Below are 24,481 nucleotides of genomic sequence, written 5' to 3'. Positions count from 1 at the left end.
CCTTGAACTTCAATTAGTTGGTGTGATTACTGGCAGAAACTGCAAACAGACAAAGCAATCTGGTGTGGTTACTGGCAGAAACTGCCTTCCTCAAGAGTCTCCTGTTTAGTTCTAGTGATTTCCCAATTGTGTCTATTTTCATGTGTCTCCTCAGGCAAAGGAAAACAGCCAGTTCCATCTGCCTTTTGCTCTTTTTAACAAGTGTCTTGGTGGGGAGGAAGGGCTCTTTCTACATCAGGGTACCCCCCTTACGCTTCCCCTAACTCCATTCTTTATGAAATGAGTTGTAGAAGAAGATTGTGTATCAAAGCAATGATTCTATTGTTCCACATATTTTTCTGTACTTTTGAGAGTTTGGAAAGTAGAAACTCAATTGTGTCAAGGTGTAAGCGTAGAAAGTTGGTCTCCCCTGAACCCCCATGTCCTAGCCCCCTGGTACCTCACCAATTGCTCCATGGTCAGCTACCCTGCTGCCCATTTCATGGGTTCCCTTCAGGGGTATTTTGCCCACGTGTCTGACCAAGTTAATATATATTTGTACTCTGTGAATTGTGGTTCTCTAAGTGGTGTCCTACAACATCCAACTCCCCAAACTGTCCCAACTCAGAACACAAAAGGCCTTCAAATTCATTTTATGGACTCACCAAACTGTGGGTAGACATTGGGCTGCTTCTGTGTTTTTGCCCAGAAACCTATTGGATACTAGGTCTTAATTGCTCACAGCCCTGTTAAGGCCCGGCCTAGATCTCCTAATGACTGGTTCAAATCCAATGACCTTTTATTTTTATAGAAGTTATCTTGATTACCTTGAACTTTTTTTTTTTTAAACAGATACTCTAAAGCTTCAACTTACTGGATTGTTCACTTTATTGTTTTGTTTTTTTAATTAATTTTTATTTATTTATACAAGTACTGGGTACAGTCAGAAGCGCGGGAGGGTGAGAGAATTCACCAGAGCAAGAGTGGGGAGCAGAATAGGCAGAAGGACCGAAGTACACTGCTGAGGGGAGCAGCGGGCGGCAGGAGAGGTCTGTGCGCCAGGTAGGACCCTCGCAGGTGGCCAGGGATTGAACTGGAGCTGCAGAGGCTGTGGGCAGCTTCGCAGCCCAGTGGTCAACCACTGCGCCACCGGGGAGGCCTGATTACCTTGAACTTTATCCACACAGAAGGCAGTTGGTTTTAGTCTTGTACCTTGGACTTTGGAGCCAGACCACCTGGCTTCCAAACTCGATTCCACCATTTATAAGCTGTGTGACCTTGGGCAAGTTACTTAACCTCTCTGTGTCCCCTTGAACAAGTCACTTAAACTCAGCACCTCAGGCTCCTCAACCATTAAAAGGGGGGCAATTATGTGCCAGTGCCAGTATCACAGGGTCATTGGGAGAACTAAAAAATGAGTTTAAAGTGTGACAATTTCTAAAACAGTGCCCGGCAGGCATTTCCATTATTTTATGCATGTCAGTGTCAGACAAAGGGGCCTGACGCAGCCAGTCTTGGCAAGTAACGTATCCCAGGCGGAAATCATGGAACCCCACGCAGGTCCCCTCTCCCCCCCTCTTTCCTTTTTCTCTCCAGTGTTGGGGGAGGCCCCAGGAATGGGTAGACTTGTGGTAAAACAGACCATCACCCCTGCTCTGCTGGAGTCGCCTGCTTGGGGCCAGGAGACACTTCTGTAAATACTGGGGTACACCGTGGAGGAAAGATCTCACTTCCAGATGCTGAAGTCTGGGGCTCAGTGGAGCCAGAAGGGAGGGTGGGGTGGGCTTCAGGAAGGGGCAGTGTTGGGTGGGAAGAGGGTGGGGGCCACTGCCAGATGCTTGTGGTTCTGCTGACATCTAGTGGAAAGGTAGAATAATTATCCTTTTCAGTCACGATTGTAGTCTCCCCCAGAACAAGTACCAGACCCGAGGCAAGCACAGACTGAGAGAGGGCGTGACGTGCTGGGTGTCACACAGCATGATGACGGCCCTGGGTGGGTTTGAAGGACCAAAAAGCCATTTTATTTTATTTTTTAAAGATTTATTTATTTGTGCATACAAACATTGGAGTGTAGGCCAGAGGTGTGGGTGATGAGAGGATTCACCAGAGAGAGTGGGGAGCAGAACAGGCAGACTGACTGAAGTACACTGCTGAGGGGAGCAGCGGGTGAGTCAGGAGAGGTCTGCTGCGCCATGTGGGTAGGTCCCTGGCCAGCGGGGGATAGAACTTGTCCTGTAGTGGCTGGCAGTAGCTTGATAGAGCTGTCTTTAACCCCTGCACCACCAGGGAGGCCCCAAAAGGCCATTTTCAAGACAGGGTTTGTTTTTGCAGGTGAGTGAGCTCTCAGGCCTTGATAGGGTTCGCAGGGGTGTTCACCTTTGTCTCTAGGAAGCAACACCTTTGCTTCCTCACCTCCGCCCCCAGGCATTTGATCTTTTCTGGTCAGCTTCTCATTTTTTGTTCATGATTTTAACAATTGTTCCTGGAGACCACAGTAACACGTAGAGAACGAAATTGGCTCAAACAAACAACCAACCACAAAAAAAAAACAAAACAAGCCTGTGCTGGTGGAACTCACAGTCCACTGGGGAAGACAGAGAAGAAACAAAAAAAATCTCCAAATGGGTTTATGTCAGAGTCTAATGAACCACTAAATGAAATGATGAAGTGACAGGGGCTGGGAAAAGGACAGGCTTAAAGTTAGTCAGACTGGGAGAAAAACCCATGAGGAGCTATCACTGAAACCTTGAAGGAGAGGAAGTAAATGCTGGGAATACTTGGGGGAAGCCAGAGGACACGCCTGTGCAAAGGTCCTGGGGCAGGACCAGGCCTGGAAAGTTTGGAGACCTGGTGAGAAGGCTGTGTGAGTGGAGCAGAGTGAACAAGGAGAGAAGGAGGTGAGGACTGGGAGGTAAATATCTGTTGTAAATATATGTAGACACTAAGGTGATTTTTTAAAAAAGATTTATTTATTTATGCATACAAGAGCTGGGGTACAGGTCAGAGGTGCAGTGGGGGGGTTGGGGAGGAGGGGAGAGGATTCACCAGAGACAGAGCAGGAAACAGAACAGGCAGATCGACAGAAGTACACTGCTGAGGCGATGGGAGGGGCGGACAGGAAAGGTCTGCCGCGCCATGTGGGTTGCTCTCTGGCCAGGAATGGAACTCGTGCTGCAGAGGCTGCCGACAGCTTCATAGGCTGCATCTCAACCCCTTGTGCCACAGGGAGGCCCTAAGGTGATATTGTAAAGAGAGTCCATCTATAAGATGAACTATTGAAGAAACTGACATCAGGATGGACGTGTGAGCAGGTTTTGTCTAGAATTGTTTTAATGGCCAGTGTTGGTGAATGTAAGAAGGGGGCGGAATGTTGTGCATTTATTGAATTTTTCCCTATATTTTTCTCACGGTAGCTGCTTCTGCATTAAACAGAGTAATGGGTGGTACAGGAGCAACGGGAAAATACCTCAGCGGGCCATAATGAAATATTGTTTATTTCAGGTGCCACAATGTAACAATCTCTGTAACATAATTTCTATCTATAAGAATACAAAGAATACGAAGAAGCATGTGGCATCACATTTCCGAAATGTGTCTTTTATCACGGCCTCGTCACATTCGGCAGGTCGCTGGTTCGATCCCGGGCGGGAGAGGGAAGGCGTTTTTCTTTATCATATTGCAGAATTTAAAAAATGTACTACAAACTAAACATAATAGAACACCCGCGCCGTCTTCTTTCTCCTCTTTTTATGAATCAGTATGGGATTTGCAGTTTTTTGAGAGCAAATTCTACTTGATGATTTTACTAAGCAAGAGGGGAAAAACAGACACCACTTCGCCTGCGTTGGCCGGGAATCGAACCCGGGTCAACTGCTTGGAAGGCAGCTATGCTAACCACTATACCACCAACGCCCCGGCGCTCTGTGGGCTCGCGGGATGCCTTTAGTAAAAGTCCCATTGGGCCGGCCGGGCGATACCAAGTTGCGTGGGGGCTCTTCTCCCCAAAGTCTCTCCGCGCGCCGAAAACTCAGTACCTGGGACTCCCGAGGCCCCGCGGGCCGCGCCGACGCGCCCCCCCCCGGCCGCGGCGCCTTGGTGTGGGCCCGGAGGCGGCCAATCCCACGGCGCCGCCTGGGCCGCTCGACTTCCGGGTCAAAGGGACCGGAGCCGCCGGGTCCCCCGTGTCCGCCGCCGCCGCTGTCCCCCGCGCCCGCCACTTCCGGGGCCGCAGTCCCGGGCATGGAGCCGCGCGCGTGAGGCCGGGACGCCCTGCCCAGCCCGGCTGCCGCCCCGCGCCGGCCTCGAGCCCCGGTGAGCAGCGCCCGAGCGCCCTGTCCGGCCTCGGCCGCGACCCCGACCCGCCTTTGACCGGCCTCCGGGGCTCTCCGCCCGGCCTCCCCGCGCCCTGGCCGCCGGGGGCCGGCCCCGCTCTCCGCACCCCCGCGGCGGCTTCCCCGCCCTGCGGCGCGGCCTCCCGCCCCGTCTCCCCCCCGCCCCTCCCCGGCCCGGCCGCCGCGCCGCCGCTCCCCGCCCGCCCCGTGGCTGCCCCGCCGCCCGACTCTGGCCCCTTCCGGGGGCGGCCGCACCCCAGAACCTCCTTGCCTGCTTGCTCGGGTGTCCGCGCCCCGGCACTCTGTTCCCGCGGAGAGAGCAGAGGTCGCTTTCCTGACCTGTGACCTGCCCCCACCCCTTCACCCGCCTGGGCTTTGTCTCCCCACCCACCTTCCGCAGGACCCAGCCCTTCTCAGCCCGCCCCGCGCCCCCGCCCTTGGACCTGTCCAGCCCTGCGCCTTCTCGCGCAGACTTCCACCAGCCTCGACGCTGCACGTCCACTCTGCAGCTGAACCCTAGGACGTGGCCGTGCCTTCCTTTCCCTCTCCTTTCCCCTCCACCTCCCCACCCCACCTTGAGGAAGGCACTTGCAAGAACAAACTTGCTTTCGAGGAGCTGGGACTAAAGCCCAGGAAGTGTACGCTGTAGTCTCCAATCTCCAGTCCCTGGATGGGTCCTGGGGGAATTGGGCCCCGTGGGTAGATTTTTCTCCAAGATGTGGTCAGGGCATGCAGACAGTGCTGCATGACTGTTCTTCTAAACTCCAGCCAAGTAGAGGAAACAGACAGTTGGAACTCCCCGGTGGAAGGAGACTAAGTGGTAAGCCTGTCCTTCTATTAATCCACAGCGTTAAAGTGTCTGGTGCCTGCAGCTGGAATGGAGGCTTTCCGGACCCTATAGAAGGTCAGTTGTGGAGGGGGCTAGAGGGGGGAGGTTGGTGGTCAGGAAGGCTGAGTTGGGGCTGGTGTGATTCATTTGCCTCCTGTAGCATATGGACATTGTCAGCAAGTGGTTTTCTAAGTCTTGGGGTCACTGCCCTCAGGGACAGTTGGCTCCAACCCAGGCCAGTGACTACAGCTTTCTGTGTCCATGCTGGATGCTTTCCCTTCCCTTCAGTTGCCCCCTGATGGACTAAGGGAGAAAAAGGGGACCGTGTTCAGTGAGTGGTGTGGGTTCTGCCTCTGAGAAGGACTTAGGTCCCCCTTGGTGGGGTTTTAACTAACTTGTTCTGGCTGTCATGGAGTTTCCTCTGTGCCAGGAAATTTCCTTGTGAATTTCATGTAATCCCCACAGTAACCCTGGGCATAGGTTCTGCAGTTCCATTTTATAGCCAGGAACGTTGAGGCATTATGGTTTAGTTGGGCACATTAAGTGGCTCCCTCAAGGTCACACAGCCCAGAAGTGGCAGAGCTGGGATTTGAACCCATACATCTCTGGACTAACAATGCAGCCACCACTTCTTTATGGTGACATTTTGCTTCATCTCTCCCATTGTGATCTCTGTCCTATAACCAGGCACTGCTTTCCTTTTAAGCATCATAGGACCTGGCTTATTGAGAAGGTGGTTATGGCCAAACTTGAGACAGCAGCATTCACGTGAGGACGGGGACTCAGTCATCCAACCTAAAATGTTCATTGAGTGCTTCCTGTTTGCCAAGCACTGCTGTGGGTTCAGCAAATGCAGTGGGAACAGGACAGATATGGGCCTGCCTCGTTGAAGCTGAAATCTAGTGCAGATACACACTCATTTAGCAGGGGGTCTCAGCCTCAACACTCATGATACTTAGAGCTGCATCACTCTTTGTAGTGGGGGAGCCGTGTGTGTATCGTGGGGTTGTATCGCCACCAAACAATGCCTTCTATTGGTGATGACTCAAAATATCCCCTGGGGAGGCAAATTATACCTGGTTGAGACCTCAAGTTAGGGGATTCATTGAGAACTCCCCCTACCTCCCTCCCCCACAAGACTGTTCCAACATCATCTGATCTCTTGAGGTCCTGGATGCTGTGCTGTTTAAATGTACATACTTGTTGAGGATGACTCATAGATGCTGGGGAGGGGTCACCCTAGTTTATGCTGTCTAACCCACTGGGAATTCATTCTGGTGTCTACTGTGAGCCTAAAGATCTAGCTCAATCTTTTCTCCAAATAATGAATGCAATTTCTCCCCCTGGGCACTGCTGACATTTGGGGCCAGATCGTTCTCTGTAGGGGGTATCTTTTTTAAGTATCCAGGCACCTACCTATTGGCCCTGGAGGGGGGAGGTTAAGCAGCATCCCTTGTCCCCAACCGCACAATGCCAGGAGTCTCCCCAACTGTGACAACAGGTGTCTGCAGACTTCACCTGGTGTTCCTGTGGGGTAGAATCCCTCCACTGACAACCGCTGCCCTACAGTGAGTGCTGGATAGAAAGACCAGGTGTTGTGATGGGTCACAAGGCAGCAGCTTTGCATTGGGTGCCAGGAGCAACCTCTGTACCCAAAGGATAAAGGGGAACAGGTCAAACCAAAAGTAGGAAAAGGGTGTCACCAGCAAGGGCACGGGCAAGCAGAAAGACCCTGAGGTGGGAAGAAGCGGGTGTGTTAAGGACAGATGAGACCAGTGTGCCTGGAGATCACAGCTAGGGAGAGCAGAGAAGGGGAGGTCAGGGAGCAGCTGAGTGTGGAACTGGTGATTTTTCAGCTTCTGGCAAGGGCCTGCAGGTGGCATCCCTGGAGTCATTTGAAACTCCCTTTTTCTCAGGGACAGCTTACCCGGGGGAAAGCTGGGGGGAAAGATGCTGGTTTCTGGCAAATGTCAGTTGGCCTCTTGAATTTCAGAGCAGTGTCTGAGCTACTGGCCTCCTCAGAATGCCCTTGGCATTAGCTGTTCCCCAAAGGCTTGGGGGAGGGGGGCAAGAATTATCCTCCCAGGATGCCAAGAGTTGCAGCCCCGTGGTCTCTCCCTCTCAGGCTCTCCTGAGGTCAGCCGAGTGGTTAATGCGGAAGGTTAAGAAGCTACGCCTGGACAGCAGCGGCACAGGAAGTTGGAGAAGGTAGGGGCACAATCTGGGGAGCTCGGATTGGTGGGGATGATACAGAGGGCCCAAATTTCCAATAATGTCTTAGGTCTGGGAAGGCCCCTTTGTTGCCCCTCGCTCCCCTACCCTCATTTCCCTGCGTGTCCCCGAAGTGCAGTTCTGGCTGCTTTGTGGGAAAGGCAGTACGGGCTTGTGCAGGGTTTCTCAGCCTCAGCATTTTTGACATTTGGGGCCACGCTCTGCGGTGGGCTATCCTGGGCACCGTAGGGTGTAGAGTAGCATCCCCAGCCTCTACCCACTCAATTCCAGAAACCTCTCTCGGATGTCCCTGGACATCACGCAGTGTCCCCTGGGGGCAGAATCAGCCCCAAGTAGGGACTGCTGGCCTGGTGGTTAGGGTGGGTTGGGGTCGCACAAATTTAGCCACGCCTCGTCTTCCTTTCCCGCTGACATTGGGCGGGTCATTTGACTCTGAGCCCACTTTTCAGTTCCACAATGGTAATGACCCCAGAACTCATTCCCTAAGGTTACAGTGAGAATTAAACCTAATTATCCATGCATGGCCTGAACACTTGGCAAATTCCATTCTGGGGCCTGGCACGAGATGAAGAGGCTGCAGGAGCTCCTTGACTGACCTGTCTTGAGGTCAGTTTTCTTCATACTCTCAGACTCATTTGCTTTAAGTAAGCTCAAGCAATTGGGGAGGCAGGAAGGAAATTGAAGAAGGTTCTGGAAGGCAGGTGATAGCAAGCATAGTGTTTTATTTCTCAGACTTAAGTTCTGAAAACAGGTGGGTAAATGCATCAGAGGGCCAATTTTAGTGATGGTGATCTGAGCTTCTCACTCGTTTGTAAGGCCCTGGGTGGGCACAGCTGCCTATAAAACCAGAGGTCTTCTCAGTGCTGGGGGCAGCCCTCCTGGGGCAGAGGATGGCCTGCTGTTTCCCAGGAACCCCATCTGAGGGGCACTCGATCGTGTTTCCTCCTTTCAGAGCATGGTAAGACCCCTACACCTTATCTCCCTTGCCTGGTCTGTCCATTGCCCATCTGCTTTCCTGCCTGATCGCTGTGGCCACTAAGTGCCCCCGGCCTACAGCCTGTGCTGAGAATGCACAGTTCCTTTTTGCTTTCCAGCTGCCTCCTTATCACAGGTCCTGCTTGGTTCACCAGCAGGTGCCGCTGGGGTCTGGTGGTCCTGGCTCAGGGAGCACGAACCCAGACAGAGATCATGGACCTCCCACCGAGCCTTAACAGTGCCCAGACCCAGAGAGCACAGCTCCTTGCTGCTGGCGTCACTGCTGTGAAGCTGTGAGGCTTCCCAGTGATTGGCGGAGGGAAGTGTAGGTGGATCTGGCCTAAGTGGCTAGGAATCCGTTTTCATTTCCTCAGCTGTGTAAACTCTTGACTCAGGCCCAGCAGAGGCTGGCGCTGGACAGGGAGAGCGAGCTCGGACTCGCTTCAGACTGGCTGCTCTCCGTCCACCTGTCCCTCCTCCTAGACCCTCTTGTGTCTTGCTTTGCCTCTGGGGAAGAGAGCAGTGAAGCGGGGCCAGGGTGGAGAGCTCAGCCTTAGCCTGTCTGGGAGCTGAAGCAGCCTGGCCACATCTAGAAGATTCCTAGAAGTTTCTTCCAATGTTTCATTTCTTTTCTCATCTCGTGGATCGGGTTTTTGCTCCTTGGGCACTCTGCGGTAATCGGAGGCAAGATGACTTTTCTCATTTTTTTTCACTTTGAAAGTAAGACGTGATTTATGAGTTCTTACGCCAGGCTTTTAGCTTGTAGGGTTCCTTTGGAGGTCTTAATCCACTTTATTGCCATGGCCAAGGCTTAAATTGCTACAGCAGAGTTTTGGGGGGCCCTGTCAGGTAGAGGAGTTCCCCCTGCATGGTATCTGGGCTCCCTGCCAACAGCACTTGGGGCCCTGTGGGTTTTAGAGCATTCAGCCAGTTCTGGCCCTGGCTCCTGTCTCCCTTGAGGTAAACTACAGCCCTGCAGCTGGCCTGGAGGCCTGTGTGTGATCCTCGGCAAGCTCCTCTCCACTCTGGGTTTGGTATTTTTGATCTGAGGGCCCTGACAGCACTGTGGCCTGTAGTCCGTGTCTTCTGAGCCATCAGGAGGAGCTCAGTCAGCTGTGCCTCCATGGTCTGGGGTGGGGGGGCATACTGGTTCATGTCTCTTTCTCTGCTGGCCTCTTCAAGCAGGCAAGGGTCCTTTCTCTTGCATTGGTTGCTCTGGGGGATCTCTATAAGCAAAGGACAAAGCCTTCTGGAACTCAGAAGGCACCCAAGTGGAGGAAGCACCAGCCCAGTCCTTTACTTCTCAGAAGCCCTTGACCCCAAGTCATCCTGGTCTGTAGGGAGTAATTTCTCCCTCTACTTCCAGACTTCCAGACAGTGAGGAAAAAACCTCCAGCCATTTGGAACCTGCCCACCGACTCACTACCACTCGCCTCCCTCTGGTGTCACTAGAGGACCCTGGTGCCTCTAGAACCAGGTCACCATGGCTATGTTTAGATTTCCTTAGAACAAATATTTGCCTGGCTAGTCTAATCCAGTCAAGAAGTGTGTTCAGCAGGGAGGGTGGGAGTGGGGCGGGTGGGGAGCCAGTGAAGGCAACAGCTGCTCCCCAAGCAGAAGGGGAGAGTGGTATGGCCTGGGAGGAAGTGCTCGTTTTTCCTCCCCCTGGAGTTGCCATGGTCCCCATGCTTCTCCAAGCGCTGCCAGTGAGGCCCCAATTTCCCCTGCTGGATGGCAAGCAGGTTTGGTGATTGGTCCATTAAGCGTGGCTCTTTGCACATGCACAAGCGTGTCCCGTGGGCTCAGTGACACAGTCACATCTCTCACTGTCTGGAACACCCGCTGTGTGCATCAGGCGACCCAAGGTTCTGGGGACACAGTTGTGAACAGATTAGGTGAGGGGGCGATAGATGGTACCGTCTTGGCAATTGCTCTGAGGGTAGGGAGCACCAGTGCCCTGTGAAGGGTTAGCAGTGAGTCCAACTTCAATGTGGATGGTTGGAGAAGGCTTCTGAGGACCCAACAGGACAGCCATTGCCGCATAAGGGCATTTTCATCCATGCCAATCCACATACATAATGAGGGTCCCAGGAGGCTGTACCATGTCAACTCGGGGTAGAGTGGCTGTACCATCGAAGTTTGTGTCATTACACTCTGAAGTTCTTACAGTTACAGAAACACTTGACAGAACATTTCTCAGAACATGCCTCTGTCATTAAACTACACCTGACTATATTTAAACTAAAATCTGATTAAAAGTTAGTCAGGCAAAGGGAGGTAAAACGTGTTCCAGGCAGAAAGGACAGCATGTGCAGAGGCCCTGGGGTGGAGGGAGGCAGGCCTGTTTGAAGGGCTGAGAGAAGATCAGTTCAGCCAGGGCATAGTGCTGCCCAGCAAGGAGTGTTCGAGAGCCCAGCAGGGCTCCACAGATGGGCATCTTGAAGGTCATGATGAGGACTGGTGTTGACTCAGGGGCTATGGAAAACCCAGGAAAGGGTTTAAGCAATGGAGTTAGACTAAAATAAAGGTGGGGAGTCCAAATGAGAGATGCTTGTGATAATTTAGCGGAGAGATGACAGTGGCTTGGCCTTCTGATGTGTACGTGGTACTGGAGAGAAATAGAAGGACTTGAAAAATATTTGCGGGACGTTTACATGGGAGGGCTTGGAATGTCTCCAGGGGGGCAGCTTGTGAGCGGAGCTCGGGTGCCACCTGCCTTCTCACTTCTCGCCCTCGTCTTGTCCTGTACCCTCCTCCTCATAGCTTCTCACTGAACTCTGACGGGGCGGAGAGGATGGCCACTGGGGCCAACCGGGGTGACGCAGTAGAGATGGAGGACCCGGCCTCCCGCTTCCAGGTCCAGAAGCACTCCTGGGACGGCCTCCGGGGCATCATCCACGGCAGCCGCAAGAACTCAGGCCTCATTGTCAACAAGGCTCCACACGACTTCCAGTTTGTGCAGAAGACTGACGAGTCGGGCCCCCATTCCCACCGCCTCTACTACCTAGGTGAGCCCACCAGGCCCCCAGCAGACCCTCCTGATGTTCTTAGACCCTCCAGGCCCTCTTAGGCCTCCCTCACTGCCCTTGGCCCAGGGTAGTGTTTCAGGCCAGGTGTTGAGTTCTCTTGTCTCCAGAGGTCAGTTAGACCCATTAGTTAGAAGGTCCAGACAGATGGCCTGGCCCCAGGCAAGCTGACCATTGAGGCCATGCAACCCATGGTGATGTCTGCTTACCACGTAGGGCTGGGGTAACCACCCCCGAGGGGGTCAGGTGTGCAGGTCAGCGGGGCAGAGGACAGTGTTCCAGTGGCACCGTGGTCCAGCCCAGTCTGTGGGTACAAGTCCTGAGATTCTTTCTGATACTAATCAGCTAGTCCAACTCTGAGATACTTCCCACTCCCTGGGTTGGGCCAGGGCTTGTAAGCAAGTGGGAGTTACAGGTAATTCCAGGTGGCACTCACCTTGAAGTGATGTGTTAAGGATCCTGAGGCTCTAGGAAGGGTGCCTTGTGATTACACAACCACATCCTCCATGACTGCGTAACCACGTCCCCATCATGGGCTAGCCACAGAGGGTGGCTTTGTCACATGTTTGCTGTCCCTGCCCTAGCTCCCTGGATAACCATGTTAATTGCTGTCACTTCCTCCTCTGGGAGCTGCACAGTCTGCATTATCTGCAGCAGTTTACGAGCAGGTGTTCCCTTCTGGACGTAAGAGAGCCTCAGGGCATGAATTAAACCCTGTGCACATCTGTTGCCTCAGCAGCTGGGCCACACCAGGGCCCGGCACCCAGTCAGTGGACAGTCAATTGTTGAGCAATTGAATGTCATCCTACTTTGCCTAAAGGTTCTACAGGCTGAGAAGGAACAGTGTCAAGTGTGTTCCTTTGAACGTGACACATTACTGTTGACCTGAGCCAGGTTTTCAGCTTCAACACCCTCGGCATTCTGTGCCATGTCATTCTGTGTCCACAGGGCTTGGGATAGTCCCTGGTCAGGCCTTCGATCACATTGGAAGGGGTGACGGAATCAGTGGGTGAAGGTCATCCTCAGCCAGTGGCTGACCATGACAGTGAACGAGTAGGACGCCAGATGGCTGTCCCTCCCCATGTGGAAACCAGATGGTGATTGGCAAGTACGGTCAGAAGTGGCATGCTCTAGAGCAGAGGTTGGCAGGCACCAGCCACCTGTTTTTGGAAATTGGGTTGTATTGACGTTCAGCCACCATCCTTTGTTTATATACTGATTGTGGCTGCTTTGAGTATAGTTGCAACAGATCATATAGCCCTCAAAGCAAAAAATATCTGCTCTCTGGCCCTTTGCAGAGAAGAGTTTGCCCACTCTAGTCTAGAAGAAATTCGCACTGTCCTGTAAAGTTTCTTTTAGCTAAGGGAGAGTTTGCTGTTAGACTGAAAGTAGCCAAGAGTTATGGCCCATGGTGGCCTTCCAGACTGGTGGGATTTTGCCCTTCTTTGTCTTTTTGGTTCCATGTCCCCCACCCCGGTCCCTTTCTCCCAATGCAGTCTTTCTTGGCTACAGTCAAGATTACATTGTGGGCCCACCTGCATAATTCAGGCTAACCTCCAGTCTCAGGTGACCGAGTTTCTTGGAGCTACTGAGCAAATCACTCTGGACTCAGTAGCTTAAAACAACAGAAATTTTTTCTCTCATGGTTCTGGAGGCCAGAAGTTTGATATCAGTTTCTCTGGGTTGAAGGGAAGAATCTGTCCCTGCCACGTGCAGCTCTGGTTGCTGCGGCCACATCACTGATCTTTGCCTTTGTAGTCACATTGCTGCCTCTTGTCAATGTGAAATCTTCTCTGCCTGGCTGCTACAGTCAAGATTACATTGTGGGCCCACCTGCATAATCCAGGCTAACCTCCAATCTCAGGATCCTTAACTTAATTCCATTTGTAAAGTCCTTCTTGCCACATACTGTAATGTAGTCATAGGTTCTGGGGATTAGAATGGGGACACTTCAGCTACCCACAGTCTGGAGGGCAGAAACCTCCAAGCTAGTTTGAGCCACCAAGGCACTTCATAATAAGTACGTGGTTATCCCAGGGATACAGGGCAGAATTCCTTACCCCTGTTCCCCCCACAATCCCATCCCTGGGCTTCATGACACGGCCCTGAGAACCTGAAGCAGCAAAGCCTGGCATCTGCCCATGTGTGTTCTCCTTCCTGTGTCTGCCTTACTGTCCATCTGCCTTTTGCTGCCAGGGCCCTGGGGTCACATGTTCCCGCTGCCATCAAAAATGGAATGGCTTTCTCCAGATTTCCCAGAGGGGGAATCTGATGGGCTCAATGCAGGTTTGGTGTCTACTCAGCTGTGACCTTTGCACATGTCTGGGACTTAGCTGGTGTGTCCCTGAAGTCCACGGAGACCCTGAGAGCCCACCCCTGTGAGTTGGGGCAGCTCCACCACACAAGGGCTGTGGACCCAGCAGAGACTCCAAGACATTTCTACAACAACCCAAAAGTCATGCCATTGATGTTATCACACTTGAGCTGATACAGCCTTTATCACTTAACACCCTCGGGTACCATGGACCTCACTTTACATCTGAGTTCCTGGGGCAGGCCCCCCTTGAACTCCCAAGTGTTTATAATAATGTCTTTGCACCAGCCCAGCCCCTTGTCAGACATTAGTGGGTTGAACATAACCTCAGGGCCCATGCCCATCCTGCTGGGACCATCTTTCCCCTCTGCCTCCCCGGGGACGCTGCCTCTCCTGCTGGCACTGGCTTCTTATTTGGGGCACGTGGAGCCAATCATGGGTTCCTTAGAGAACATTCTTTCAGATGGAGGGTGATGAAGCCTGATGAGGACAAGACAGCAGAGAAAGGTGTGGCTTCAGCTTCAGGGCTCAAGCTGCACTATGGGATGCCCATTCTGTCTGCGTTCCTGCTCCAAGTGACTTGGCTCCTACAAACTGGCATCTTATCATGGCCAGGGGAGGACAGCTCTGGGAATCCCTTATCAAGAGAAAGTGAGACCTCTTGGGTCCCAGTGTCTTGTGTCCAGACATGGAGTCACAGCCCATGGTGAAGAAAGTGTTGCTTGCACAGGCCTGGGCCATGCTGGTGGCTGTTGGAGTGGGTGCACTGTCCCCAGAGATGGCACTCAGCTAGTCGATATGGCAGGCGGGGCAGTAACGGCAGAAATCAGCAACTGTCAGGGGCTGCCTCAGACCCCTGCCTCAAAGGCTGACTGACACTGTCACAGATGCCTCTCCCAGGGAATGCTGAGAGAGGCCGAATGGGGTCACACTTAATAATCTAGTGGTAGGGGGAGGTGGCCTTGACTTCCTATTTGGAAAGTTCGCTCTCCCAGCTGTCCAGAACACCTGACTGCTCACTTGAGAATGGTCACCTGCTCCCTCCCCGCCCTCCACACTGCCCTGTGACACCACATCCCACGAAAGTCACTTTTAAATGTGGACATCTTAGTGCTTTTGATAGTCGTAGTTTAGTCATAGTGTAGTCATCACCATGATTTAATTCCAGACCACTCCATCACCCAGGAAAAAGTCCCATCCCCATTTCGGTCACTTTCTATTCCCTTCCCCCAGCCCTTGAAAGGGGCTTCCTGTGGAGAAACCCACGTTGAGAGTGGACCACAGGGGCCTCGCTGTCTGTGACCCATGGTCAGTGCAGGCACAGGGGCTGCCACGGGCCGTTCTTCTGCTGCTTGAGGGTCCACCTTTGGGGTGCGCTGCTCTGGTCCCCCACCTTCAGCAGAGTAGAGAAACAAGGCTTATCAGAGAGAGTCTGCGTCTGCTGTTAACTTTACTAATCACAACAGTAGTGTTAGCCATTACTGGGTCCTGCCAGTTGGAAGATACACCATTATTTTATTTTCCAGTATTTCAGCTGTTCCTTTATGCTTTTACTCCCTTACTCCACACAGAATCCTCACCAGGCAGCTAACACTTTACAGGTAAGGTGAGATTAGATCAGTGGGTTCACCTGAGCTCAAGTCTGCCCTTGGGGGATACTGGGGACATCTCTGGTTGTCATGACAGGGAGTCAAGGGGCCAGGGATGCTGCTCTGCATCCAACAGTGCCCAAAACAGTCCCCTACAGAGAGCGACCCAGCCCTGGTGTCAGCAGTTCCTGTGGGGAGAAACGCCTACAGTAGGTTCAGTTCCCAAGTCCTCGCTGCCTTTGCCCTTACGCTACCCCAGATTGGCTCCTGGCCTTTGTAATTGCTATTCAGAGAGGAGACCAGAGCCTCACCCATCGGGAGTCAGGGATCACCCACTGCCCCTTTTTGTTTCTCGTGCTAGTTCTTCTGTCGTTTAGGCCAAGCACAGACATACCAGGCAGAAGACCCTTTCACTGCTGCAGACATGCTGCAACCTGGGGTCCAGGCATCCCCAGGGAGGACCGCCAGCAGCCAGGCCTGCCAAGGAGAGCCTGAGGCCTGAGCCCCCCCGAAGGCCTCCCATCCTGGACAAGGGCACCCACTCTGGTTTTCTCCTCTTCCCCCAAGGGATGCCTTATGGCAGCCGAGAGAACTCCCTCCTGTACTCTGAGATTCCCAAAAAGGTCCGGAAAGAGGCTCTGCTGCTCCTGTCTTGGAAGCAGATGCTGGATCACTTCCAGGTGAGCTGTCCGGGGAGGGAGTGGGCACAAGCGCATGCACCATTTTGCCGTCAGTGTAGCCCCTGCAGGGAGGAGGTTCCAAGTCCCCCAGTTCCTGCTCACGCCCCATGCCAGGGCTTCCAAAGTCCTTTAAGAATGCTTATCAGAAGCGTCTCTTCCTTTTAAATGATTAACCTCGTCACTGAAAGTTGGCCATCTTCCAGGGTATGGTGGGTAAGGGATAGAGTCCCTTTCACTTTGATTTACCTTTGTTTATTCTTGATTGTAAAAGTGACACAAGGCGGGGGTGGGGCTGGCATACTCTGCTTCTCCCTGTGCCAGTACAGTAGCTGTCACTGTGGCCTGTGCCTTTGGTCTGTAGCTTTCTTTGCACCACAGTGGTCATTTTGCTTTGGGTTGTGCTTTTCCAGAATGTGTTTCTCTGTGTTAATATTCTTCCACATCTCCAAACCATCTCCTGAATTCTCCTTGGCACAGCTGTATGGTGTCCACAATAATTTATCTGCCCAAACACCCCCAGGGCTGGGCATTTGGGTGACCTGATGGCCCTGAACTTGCCCCACCCACCACCTGTGCAGAAAGTACAAATATGTAGCAAGAAGAGGTTACGAATGGCTGGGCAGGGGTGGGGTGACTGTAGGATTGGCATTGGGGTCCAGGGAGAGCTCCCCAGCAGTGTCCCTCTGTGCTTTGGAGAGGTTCCAAGGGGGAGCAGAAACAGGCTAGCCCAGAGACGGGCTGAGAGGCAAGAAAGCTCTGCTGAGCCCCAGAAACCCCAACAGCCATGCCTTCTATCCAGGCCCACTGGACACCCTCACGACCTCCATGTTCAGGCTCCCTCTGACCACCCTGTGGGGGTCTCTGCTGCCCATTTTGCTCATCAGAAAGTTCTTTCTGGTGTGGAACAAAGCTTGTCATATTCTTCCCGGGAATGCCAAACCAGAGGCTCTCTAGCCTGGGTGCTAGGGCCTCTGGTGGCTAATGCTGGTGTCCGGTCCCATGTGTTCCCAGGCCACACCACACCATGGGGTCTACTCCCGGGAGGAGGAGCTCCTGCGAGAGCGGAAACGCCTGGGTGTCTTTGGCATTACCTCCTATGACTTCCACAGCGAGAGTGGCCTCTTCCTCTTCCAGGCCAGCAACAGCCTCTTCCATTGTCGTGACGGTGGCAAAAATGGCTTCATGGTGAGCCCTGGGCACTGGCTGGGGTTGGGCAGGCAGGTGGGTGGCATCCTGGACCCCCACCAAGACAGACCACTCTGTCCCCAGGTATCCCCCATGAAACCACTAGAAATCAAGACCCAGTGCTCTGGGCCCCGGATGGACCCCAAGATCTGCCCTGCCGACCCTGCCTTCTTCTCCTTCGTCAACAACAGTGACCTGTGGGTAGCCAACATTGAGACAGGCGAGGAGCGGCGGCTGACCTTCTGCCACAGAGGTGAAAACCAGTGGAGGGTGGGAAACTGCCTCACTTGGTCAGGCCAGGGAGGACTGTTATTACTGCCAATCCAGCTTCTAGAAAGATGCCCCTCACCACTACCACTGCCACCCCCAGGCACCTTTCAGGCCCTGCACTCAACTGTCCCCCTCCTGTGCAGCCCTCTGCTGGCCTTGCAGGAAGTCCAGCCAAGGGACCCTTCTCCTTGTGTGTGGTTTTCTCTGCTTGACTTGGCCCAACCACAGCACCTGCCGTGCTGGGCACTTGCTCTGCATAGCCACTCATTCGGTCCCTCCCTCCGCCACTCTGCCCACCCTGCTCCAGCTGCTCCCTGGATTTACCCTCACCATTACTCAAATGCTCCAGAACTCTGCCCCAGCCCTGGATCCTCACCCTTCCCCATAGTCTAGGAGCCCCTTCTCTAAACCCGACCTCAGCTGGGGGCAGTGTGGACTCTGGATGTGTCCAGAAACACTTTTAGTGGAAACTGCTGGGTGAGGATTCTTCTGGCATTGAATGGATGGAAGAAGCTCACTAGATTCTTCATCGCTCATCTGACTCTCCTCCTCCAGGTTTATCCAACGTCCTTGAAGACCCCAAATCTGCAGGTGTAGCTACTTTTGTCATCCAGGAAGAATTTGATCGCTTTACTGGTTACTGGTGGTGTCCCACGGCCTCCTGGGAGGGTAGGTCCCTTTCCATTTTTTAAAAACACTTCTGTGCACACTTCTCTAGTCAGCGGAGTCACAGTCCACCAGCTTTCCTGTTCTTTTGCTCTTTTCAACTCAACATAATCTCACCAACCTTTCTCTTGAGATCAGTTTCCATTTGGCTAGGTGGCTTGCAGACTTACTTCTTACAGTCCTAGAGGCTGGAAGTTCAAGGTCAAGGCGCTGGCAGATTCAGTGTCTGGTGAGAGCCCAGCTCCTGGTTCATTGATAACCGTGTTCTGGGATCCCTTTATAAAGGCACGATCCCTCTCCTGAGGGCGCCACCTCGTGACCTCATCACCTCCCGAAGGCCCTGCCTCTTGACAGCATCACGTTGGTAGTTTGGTTTCAACATGTGAGTTTTGGTGGTGGTGGAGACACATCGGCCCACTGTCCCACTGTTGTCAGCACACAGAGAGCACTAAGTCTGGTACTGTCCAGGAACCGTGGGTGTCCTGCAGTTTATTTAACTAGTTCTATGCTGAGAGACTCTGGGTTTTTGGCCCAGTTTTTGCTTTTGGTTTGGCTTTGTGAACATCTTTGCACAAATGTCCCAGTGACCTGGGAGCATATCAATGGTTCCCAACCCAGGGCAATTCTGTGGTTGTCCGAGCTCCTGGCATCAAGAGGGTGGGAGCCAAGGATGCTGTTCCATACCCCACAGTGCCCAGAATGTCCCCCACAGAGAGTGACCACAGGGCAGAGGACCAAATATCCTGCCATAGCCAGAACTGCACTGCTCTGAGAATGGTTGCAAACCTCATGCATCTTAACTCAGGGACTTGCCAGCAGTGTGTGAGAGAGGCCAGGCAGCAGGCCTGTTTGTGTGTTTTTCTGCGTGTATAAGGTGGGGGCGTCTTACCCCCCCCCCCACACCACTCAAGCCAAGTCCTCTAAGCATGGGAGGTTGTTCCCTGGGATACACTAGACTGATGGCACCAGCAGGAGTGGGCTTGAGGTCTCATTGTTTACACGCACCCCAGCCAAAATTTCCCCTGTTCTGGGGGCCCAGTTTTGACTCAGACCTCTGCTGCTAATTAGTTTCTCCACGGCTTCAGTGCCTCTGTGTGTTTTGGGGGGCACATGGCAGTGGACGCCAAGCTTCCAGGTGTCAACTCTCACTGTCCACCATCGCAGCCACATGCTCTCGTGTGCTATACCCTGCTGCCTTTGTGTCAGCTCGCCTTTTCCTCAGATGACTATAAAAGCAAAGGTGATGGTCCTGCTGTAAATGGAAAACCAACCTAGCCTTCCATAAATAGAAGCTAGGCATTAGAATCCTGCAAAGGGGAGAAATTGGCACCATGCATTCTAGTTAATTCTTAGGGAAAGATGAGTTGCAAGCACCAGTGAGGCATCCAGGGCTGCTGGTACTGCAGAGACCTAGAAAGGTTCAGCACGTGACTGGGGAGAACCTATAACCATTCCTTCCACCTGGGTCTTTAAGGCACCCCAATGCCGTGTGTGCTCTCGTGATCTGTGCCTGGGGAAAGGGCCCCAGATTAGGAACTAGGGTCCTGAGGTCATGCAGCCAGCTCCCTCTGAATCTGCAACAAGTGTCCCCCCATCCTGGCCTGTAAACTGGCTGAGAACGGGGCTTCTCGTCTGGAGCACTGTGGACACTGGGGCCCGTCACTCAGTGCTGAGAGCCAACCTGGGCTTGGAAGAATGTTGAACAGGATCCTGGTCTCCTCTCACTTGATGTCTTGTCCAAATAGGACAACCACAGATGTCTTCCGGGAGGCCACCAATGGCTCTCAGTTGAGATCCACTGGCCAAGACGACCTCAAAGGTTCTAACCCTAATACTCTACGGAAGCTCAAAACGTCTCTGACATAGCCCTCTTGAAGTGCTGGGGTCCAGGAGACGCTTGTCCCTCTTGGGCCCCATTTTCTTGTGCTGAGTTCCCGGGCTGCCCGGATACCATCTTGCATGGAGGAACAGGGCTTTTCTCAGACCGTGGCCATCTGAGAAGATGCGTCCTGTGGGACAAACTTGAAGGGCCCGGAATCCTGTGTGCCCAGCAAACAGATGCAGAAGTCCCAGGCACTGAGTCAGAGCCTTGGTTTGTACTCCCAAGCCACGTGGCCCAGCCAGCCCCTCAGCCCCCCGGCAGCAAGGGCAGAGCCGGTCCTCAGGCTTGGTTGGCCCCAAGTCAGTCTTAAGGGAGGATGTGGGAGCTGCAGGTGAGGAAGGAGAGGGCTGGAGGCGCCTTCCCACAGAAACGGCACTGTCAGCACAGACTTCTCCATGAGCTGCTCCACCCAGTGACGCAGCAGGACCAATCCGCAATCCTCTCTGGGCCTTGCCCCTCAGTTTGCGTGGGCTGCTGTTACAAAGTTCCACAGACTGGGAGAGTTGAGCAACAAACATTTCTTCTGTCTTAGTGCTGGAGGCTAGAAGTCCAAGATGAAGTGTGGCAAAGCCTGTTCCTCTTGAGGTCTCTCCTTGGTGTGCAGATAGTCACCTTCTCCCTGGCCTCACGTGGCATTTCTGGATGTGTCTGTTCCGATTGCTTCTTATAAAGAAGAAGCAATAGAGACACTGGTCATTCTAGATTAACATCTACCCTAATGATACTATTTTAACTCAGTCACCTCTTTAAAAAACCCAGTTTCCAACTGTACTCACGTCTGAGGTTCCAGGTTTAGACTCCAACGTAGGAATTCGGCAGAGACACAGCCTAGCCCGTGGCACCCACAACATGGCTGCCTCTCATCCTCTTTGTGCTGGAAGTAGCTCAACTCTGGTTCCCGCTGAACACATAAGCCAATTGAGGCCTGAGCTGCTTAATGTCTAGTAAACTGCTGAGTTGGGCTCTTGTCTGGGCTCAGCCATAGAATGGTGTCCTGGTGCATGCAAGAGGAGACCCCAGCCCCCTCAGCAGCCCTGCCCACCCCCTCCCCACCCTCCAGGTTCAGAAGGCTACAAGACACTGCGAATCCTATATGAGGAGGTCGACGAGTCTGAGGTAGAGATAATTCACGTTCCCTCTCCCGCACTAGAAGAAAGGAAGACAGACTCCTACCGATACCCCAGGACAGGTGAGTGCAGTAGGGCTGGGGTTCACCCAGAATGGACCGACAGTACCCTGCCAGGGATGGAGTCAGAGACTCGGGACTAGCAGCAGGGCCAGTGCCCACCAGTGGTGACCTGCCCTCGCCCAGAGCCCAGGCAGTAGGAGCCAGGGGGGCAGCAAGGGGACCCTGTCCTTGGGCATGTTGGATTCTCCACTGAGCGAGAAAACAGACATGAAAGATTTTTCAAGAGAAACCAGAAATTCAGACTCATCCGAGAAATCTCCGTGCTCTTAAATGTCACTTGAGTTACAGTGGTCCTCACTTGTCATTGACAGGTTCTTGGAAACTTTAAGTGCAATAATTCACAAGTGAACCTAAATCCTCAAATAACATCATTTTGTTCAAGGTTGGCTGGGCTTTCTTTTTTTCTCATTGACATTACTTTGCAGCAACATTGAACAAAACATTATTCTAGCACTTGCTGTACTAAAAATACTTAATGAGCCACAAAGTACACATGTAGGCCAGCTTCGGCCTCAGGCCTCCTGTTTGTGGCCTCCGTGGAAACACACAGAAGAATCGTTAGCATGAATCTGTAGTGAGCGCTGACCAGGTACTGTGCTAGCCAGGGCTTTCCTAGTGCAAACTGGGAAAGTCATTTTCCACCCTCCACAGTGGACAGAGGAGAAAACCGAGCTCAAGATGTTACTCTCCCAGGAAGCTAGAGCTGTAAGGGCCAGAGATTTGTTGTAGAAATAACTGGAGCCTGAATGAAATCCCCCCTCTGGAGTTTGGTCCCAGCCAATAAGCCACCTGCCTCTGGTAGGCCTTGCTTAGCTGTCTGCCACCTTCAGCGTCACTGATGACTTCATTTTGGATGTGACCGTCTTCCCAACCAGCTTTCAAGCCTCCAGAGGCAGAGAGGCATCGTCCAGTTGTTTATGTCCCCCAGGGATTCCCCACCAGCACAGAGCCTGTGTTCTTAAATGGGAAAGATGATTCCTCAGGTCACTGCCAGGAACCAGATCCAGGCTGGAAGTCAGAAGCCCCGCCTGAAGCCCTTCATGCCGGGGCCAGAGAGGCAACACTTGCCAGACTCAACCCACTGTTGTTTTTGCAGGCAGCAAGAATCCCAAGATCGCCTTGAAACTGGCTGAATTTCAGACCGACAGTGAGGGCAAGGTAAGAGGGCCTGGCGTGTCCCAGCAGGAGCTTCCTGCAAGGAGAGGAGGGTTGAGGACTATGTTGGGGAGAAGTGGTGACATCAGCAGGCCCCTCACCCGCTTCTCGGGGACAGGTGCTTCCCCTGGCCAGCTACACCTGGCAAGGCACCCCCTGGAGCCCCTGCTCCCCTGCCACCGCTCTGAACCCCACTCTGAATTGAAGGGTGAGCCAAGCCCCGCCACCCCGCATGGTCAGGAGGCACGGAATGGTGATGTGAGTGAGCGAGACTGAGCAGGGGTCTCTTTCCCCAGGAAGGGGGTGACCTGCAGATCCAGACCTCCGACCCAGCTTCATAAATAGAGCTCTGTGGGCATGTCTGGAGGGCCCCAATCTCAGATTGGTTTGCTCCCGCCACCCCAGGAGTTCGGCAGATCCTCACATATCACTTACCTGGGCCCATTAGTTTTTTGGATATTTCTCTCTCTCAACTTTGAGGTCACGGGTGTTCCTTATGACCCAGGAGTTGTTTGGGACCCCAGAGGCAAGAGGGCAAAGAGCCATGTGACTGAGAAGGAAGCTGAATGTAGGGGTGCCAGGTATCAAAGGGAAGCATCCCTCACCCCCAAGTTACAGGTCAGAAATCTCAGACCAATCAGGGAAGCCCTTATATATATTTGCCAACGTGACTTCTAGTGTGCTGTTTCAAACAGGGTGAGATCACGTGGTCTTGTGTCCCTTTATGATGAGTATTCATTCTGCGGAATTTGTCCTCAGGCATGTGTGCCGTTGTGCGAATGGCATTGCGTATAATGGCACCAAAATGGTGCAGCCACTGCATGCCTAGTCTTTGGGGCCGCTGTCGTGCGTGTGGCCTGCCATTGGCTGTAATGTTGTTCAGCACCACGTGGTTGCACAGCATGCCCTCCCGTCATGCTGGTTCTCAAAAACCAGGCTTTTAGTGAAATGACGTATGACAAAAGCAGGTCCTCAGTTAACATCACTTTGCTCACCTTTGGCCAAGGTGGTTTTTCTCATCCACGTTGTAACAGAACAATGTGGAATGAAGTGGTGGTGTTTGAGGGCCTACTGGACACCTCTATGTTTCATTATGGGTATTGGTTTTGTCTTTGGCATGACTAGCCCCTAATCAGCTGGAACATCCTGGTCTTTACATGGATTCTCCCTAAGTGACTTTGCTGAACCCCACACATAGAGCCACCTGCCAGCTGTTGTAAATGGAGCCTGACCCCACATACTAGCTGAGTCCTGAGGTGGAGGTGACAGCACACATGGGTAAACGTGCTGGGGTCTGCTGCCTTTCTCCCTTCAGTCCTCCTGGGCAGATGCTGTGCCAGGCCCGCTTTGTTCGCGGAGGGTGCGGTGTCCAGAGGCTGTGTACTGCCCAAGGCCACCTGGCTCTACGTGACAGCCCAGAGTAGAACCCTCAGTTTCCAGCCAAAGGGCTATGCTAACAAAGTACTGCACACTGGGGGTCGGACCAATAGAAGTGTATGGTCTCATTTTGGGAGCTGGAGTCCGAAATCAAGGTGTTGGCTGATTGCTTTTAAGAGGGAAGGGTCGGTTCCAGCCTCTGCCCTTGGCTTATAAATGGTGGCCCTCAGTCTCGTCAGAAGATGCTCTCCTCCTGTGTGGTGCCTGTGCCCACATCTCCCCTTCATAAGGACACCGAGCCTATTGAGTCAGTCTCACCTGTCTTCAATATGGCCTTGTTTGAGCTGTTGACATTGGTAGCTACCCTGTTGGCAAATGAGGCCCATTCTGAAGCACTGGGGGCTAGGACTCTGATATACGGAGTGGGGAGGAGACTGCCCCATCCTGGGCAGTGAGTGGTTAGGGCAGAGTGTGACCCAAACGCGCTTTCCCTTCAGATCATCTTGACTCAGGAAAAGGAGCTGGTGCAGCCCTTCAGCACGCTCTTCCCTAAGGTGGAATACATCGCCAGGGCTGGCTGGACGCGGGACGGCAAGTAGTGAGTATCTCTGTCCCATGCACTCCAGGAGACTCACATTCAGGGCCCAGGGGCCCTGGGTGGGCCCATGAGCCAGGAGTGGCTTCTGTATCTTTAAATCATTGGGGAACTCCAAAGAATAATGATATTTCCTCACACAGGAAAATGCTTAAAATCCCCATTTCCACAGCTGTCTGCCTTCATGTAGGGAGCACGTGGGCAACC

The 24,481-nt window shown here is 53.1% G+C and overlaps 1 protein-coding gene and 1 non-coding gene across 3 annotated transcripts in view; one reads left to right on the top strand and one right to left on the bottom strand.

Annotated features, from left to right (window-relative positions):
* Positions 1-3,819: 3,819 nt before the first annotated feature.
* TRNAG-UCC (transfer RNA glycine (anticodon UCC)) lies at positions 3,820-3,891 on the bottom strand. Its single transcript has one exon. It is a non-coding gene; the product is annotated as a tRNA-Gly (tRNA).
* A 1,286-nt stretch (positions 3,892-5,177) lies between these two features.
* Positions 5,178-24,481, top strand: part of DPP9 (dipeptidyl peptidase 9) — a 35,210-nt gene continuing 15,906 nt past the window's right edge. For both annotated transcript variants that reach the window (XM_037505128.2, XM_037505129.2), the window contains exons 1-10: positions 5,178-5,214; positions 7,265-7,347; positions 11,110-11,354; positions 15,843-15,955; positions 16,967-17,140; positions 17,225-17,393; positions 17,966-18,079; positions 21,019-21,147; positions 22,244-22,305; positions 24,177-24,277. In XM_037505128.2, the coding sequence (XP_037361025.1) occupies positions 7,292-7,347; positions 11,110-11,354; positions 15,843-15,955; positions 16,967-17,140; positions 17,225-17,393; positions 17,966-18,079; positions 21,019-21,147; positions 22,244-22,305; positions 24,177-24,277 (1,163 nt within the window). In that variant the 5' untranslated portion in view covers positions 5,178-5,214; positions 7,265-7,291. The remainder of the gene's footprint in view (positions 5,215-7,264; positions 7,348-11,109; positions 11,355-15,842; positions 15,956-16,966; positions 17,141-17,224; positions 17,394-17,965; positions 18,080-21,018; positions 21,148-22,243; positions 22,306-24,176; positions 24,278-24,481) is intronic.

This window comes from Talpa occidentalis, unplaced genomic scaffold, assembly GCF_014898055.3.
Source record: "Talpa occidentalis isolate TD23 unplaced genomic scaffold, MPIMG_talOcc4v2.1 talOcc4.12, whole genome shotgun sequence".
Classification (NCBI taxonomy): domain Eukaryota; kingdom Metazoa; phylum Chordata; class Mammalia; order Eulipotyphla; family Talpidae; genus Talpa; species Talpa occidentalis.
The sequence above is the reverse complement of the archived record's forward strand: the minus strand, read 5'-3'. Positions and strand labels throughout refer to the sequence as shown.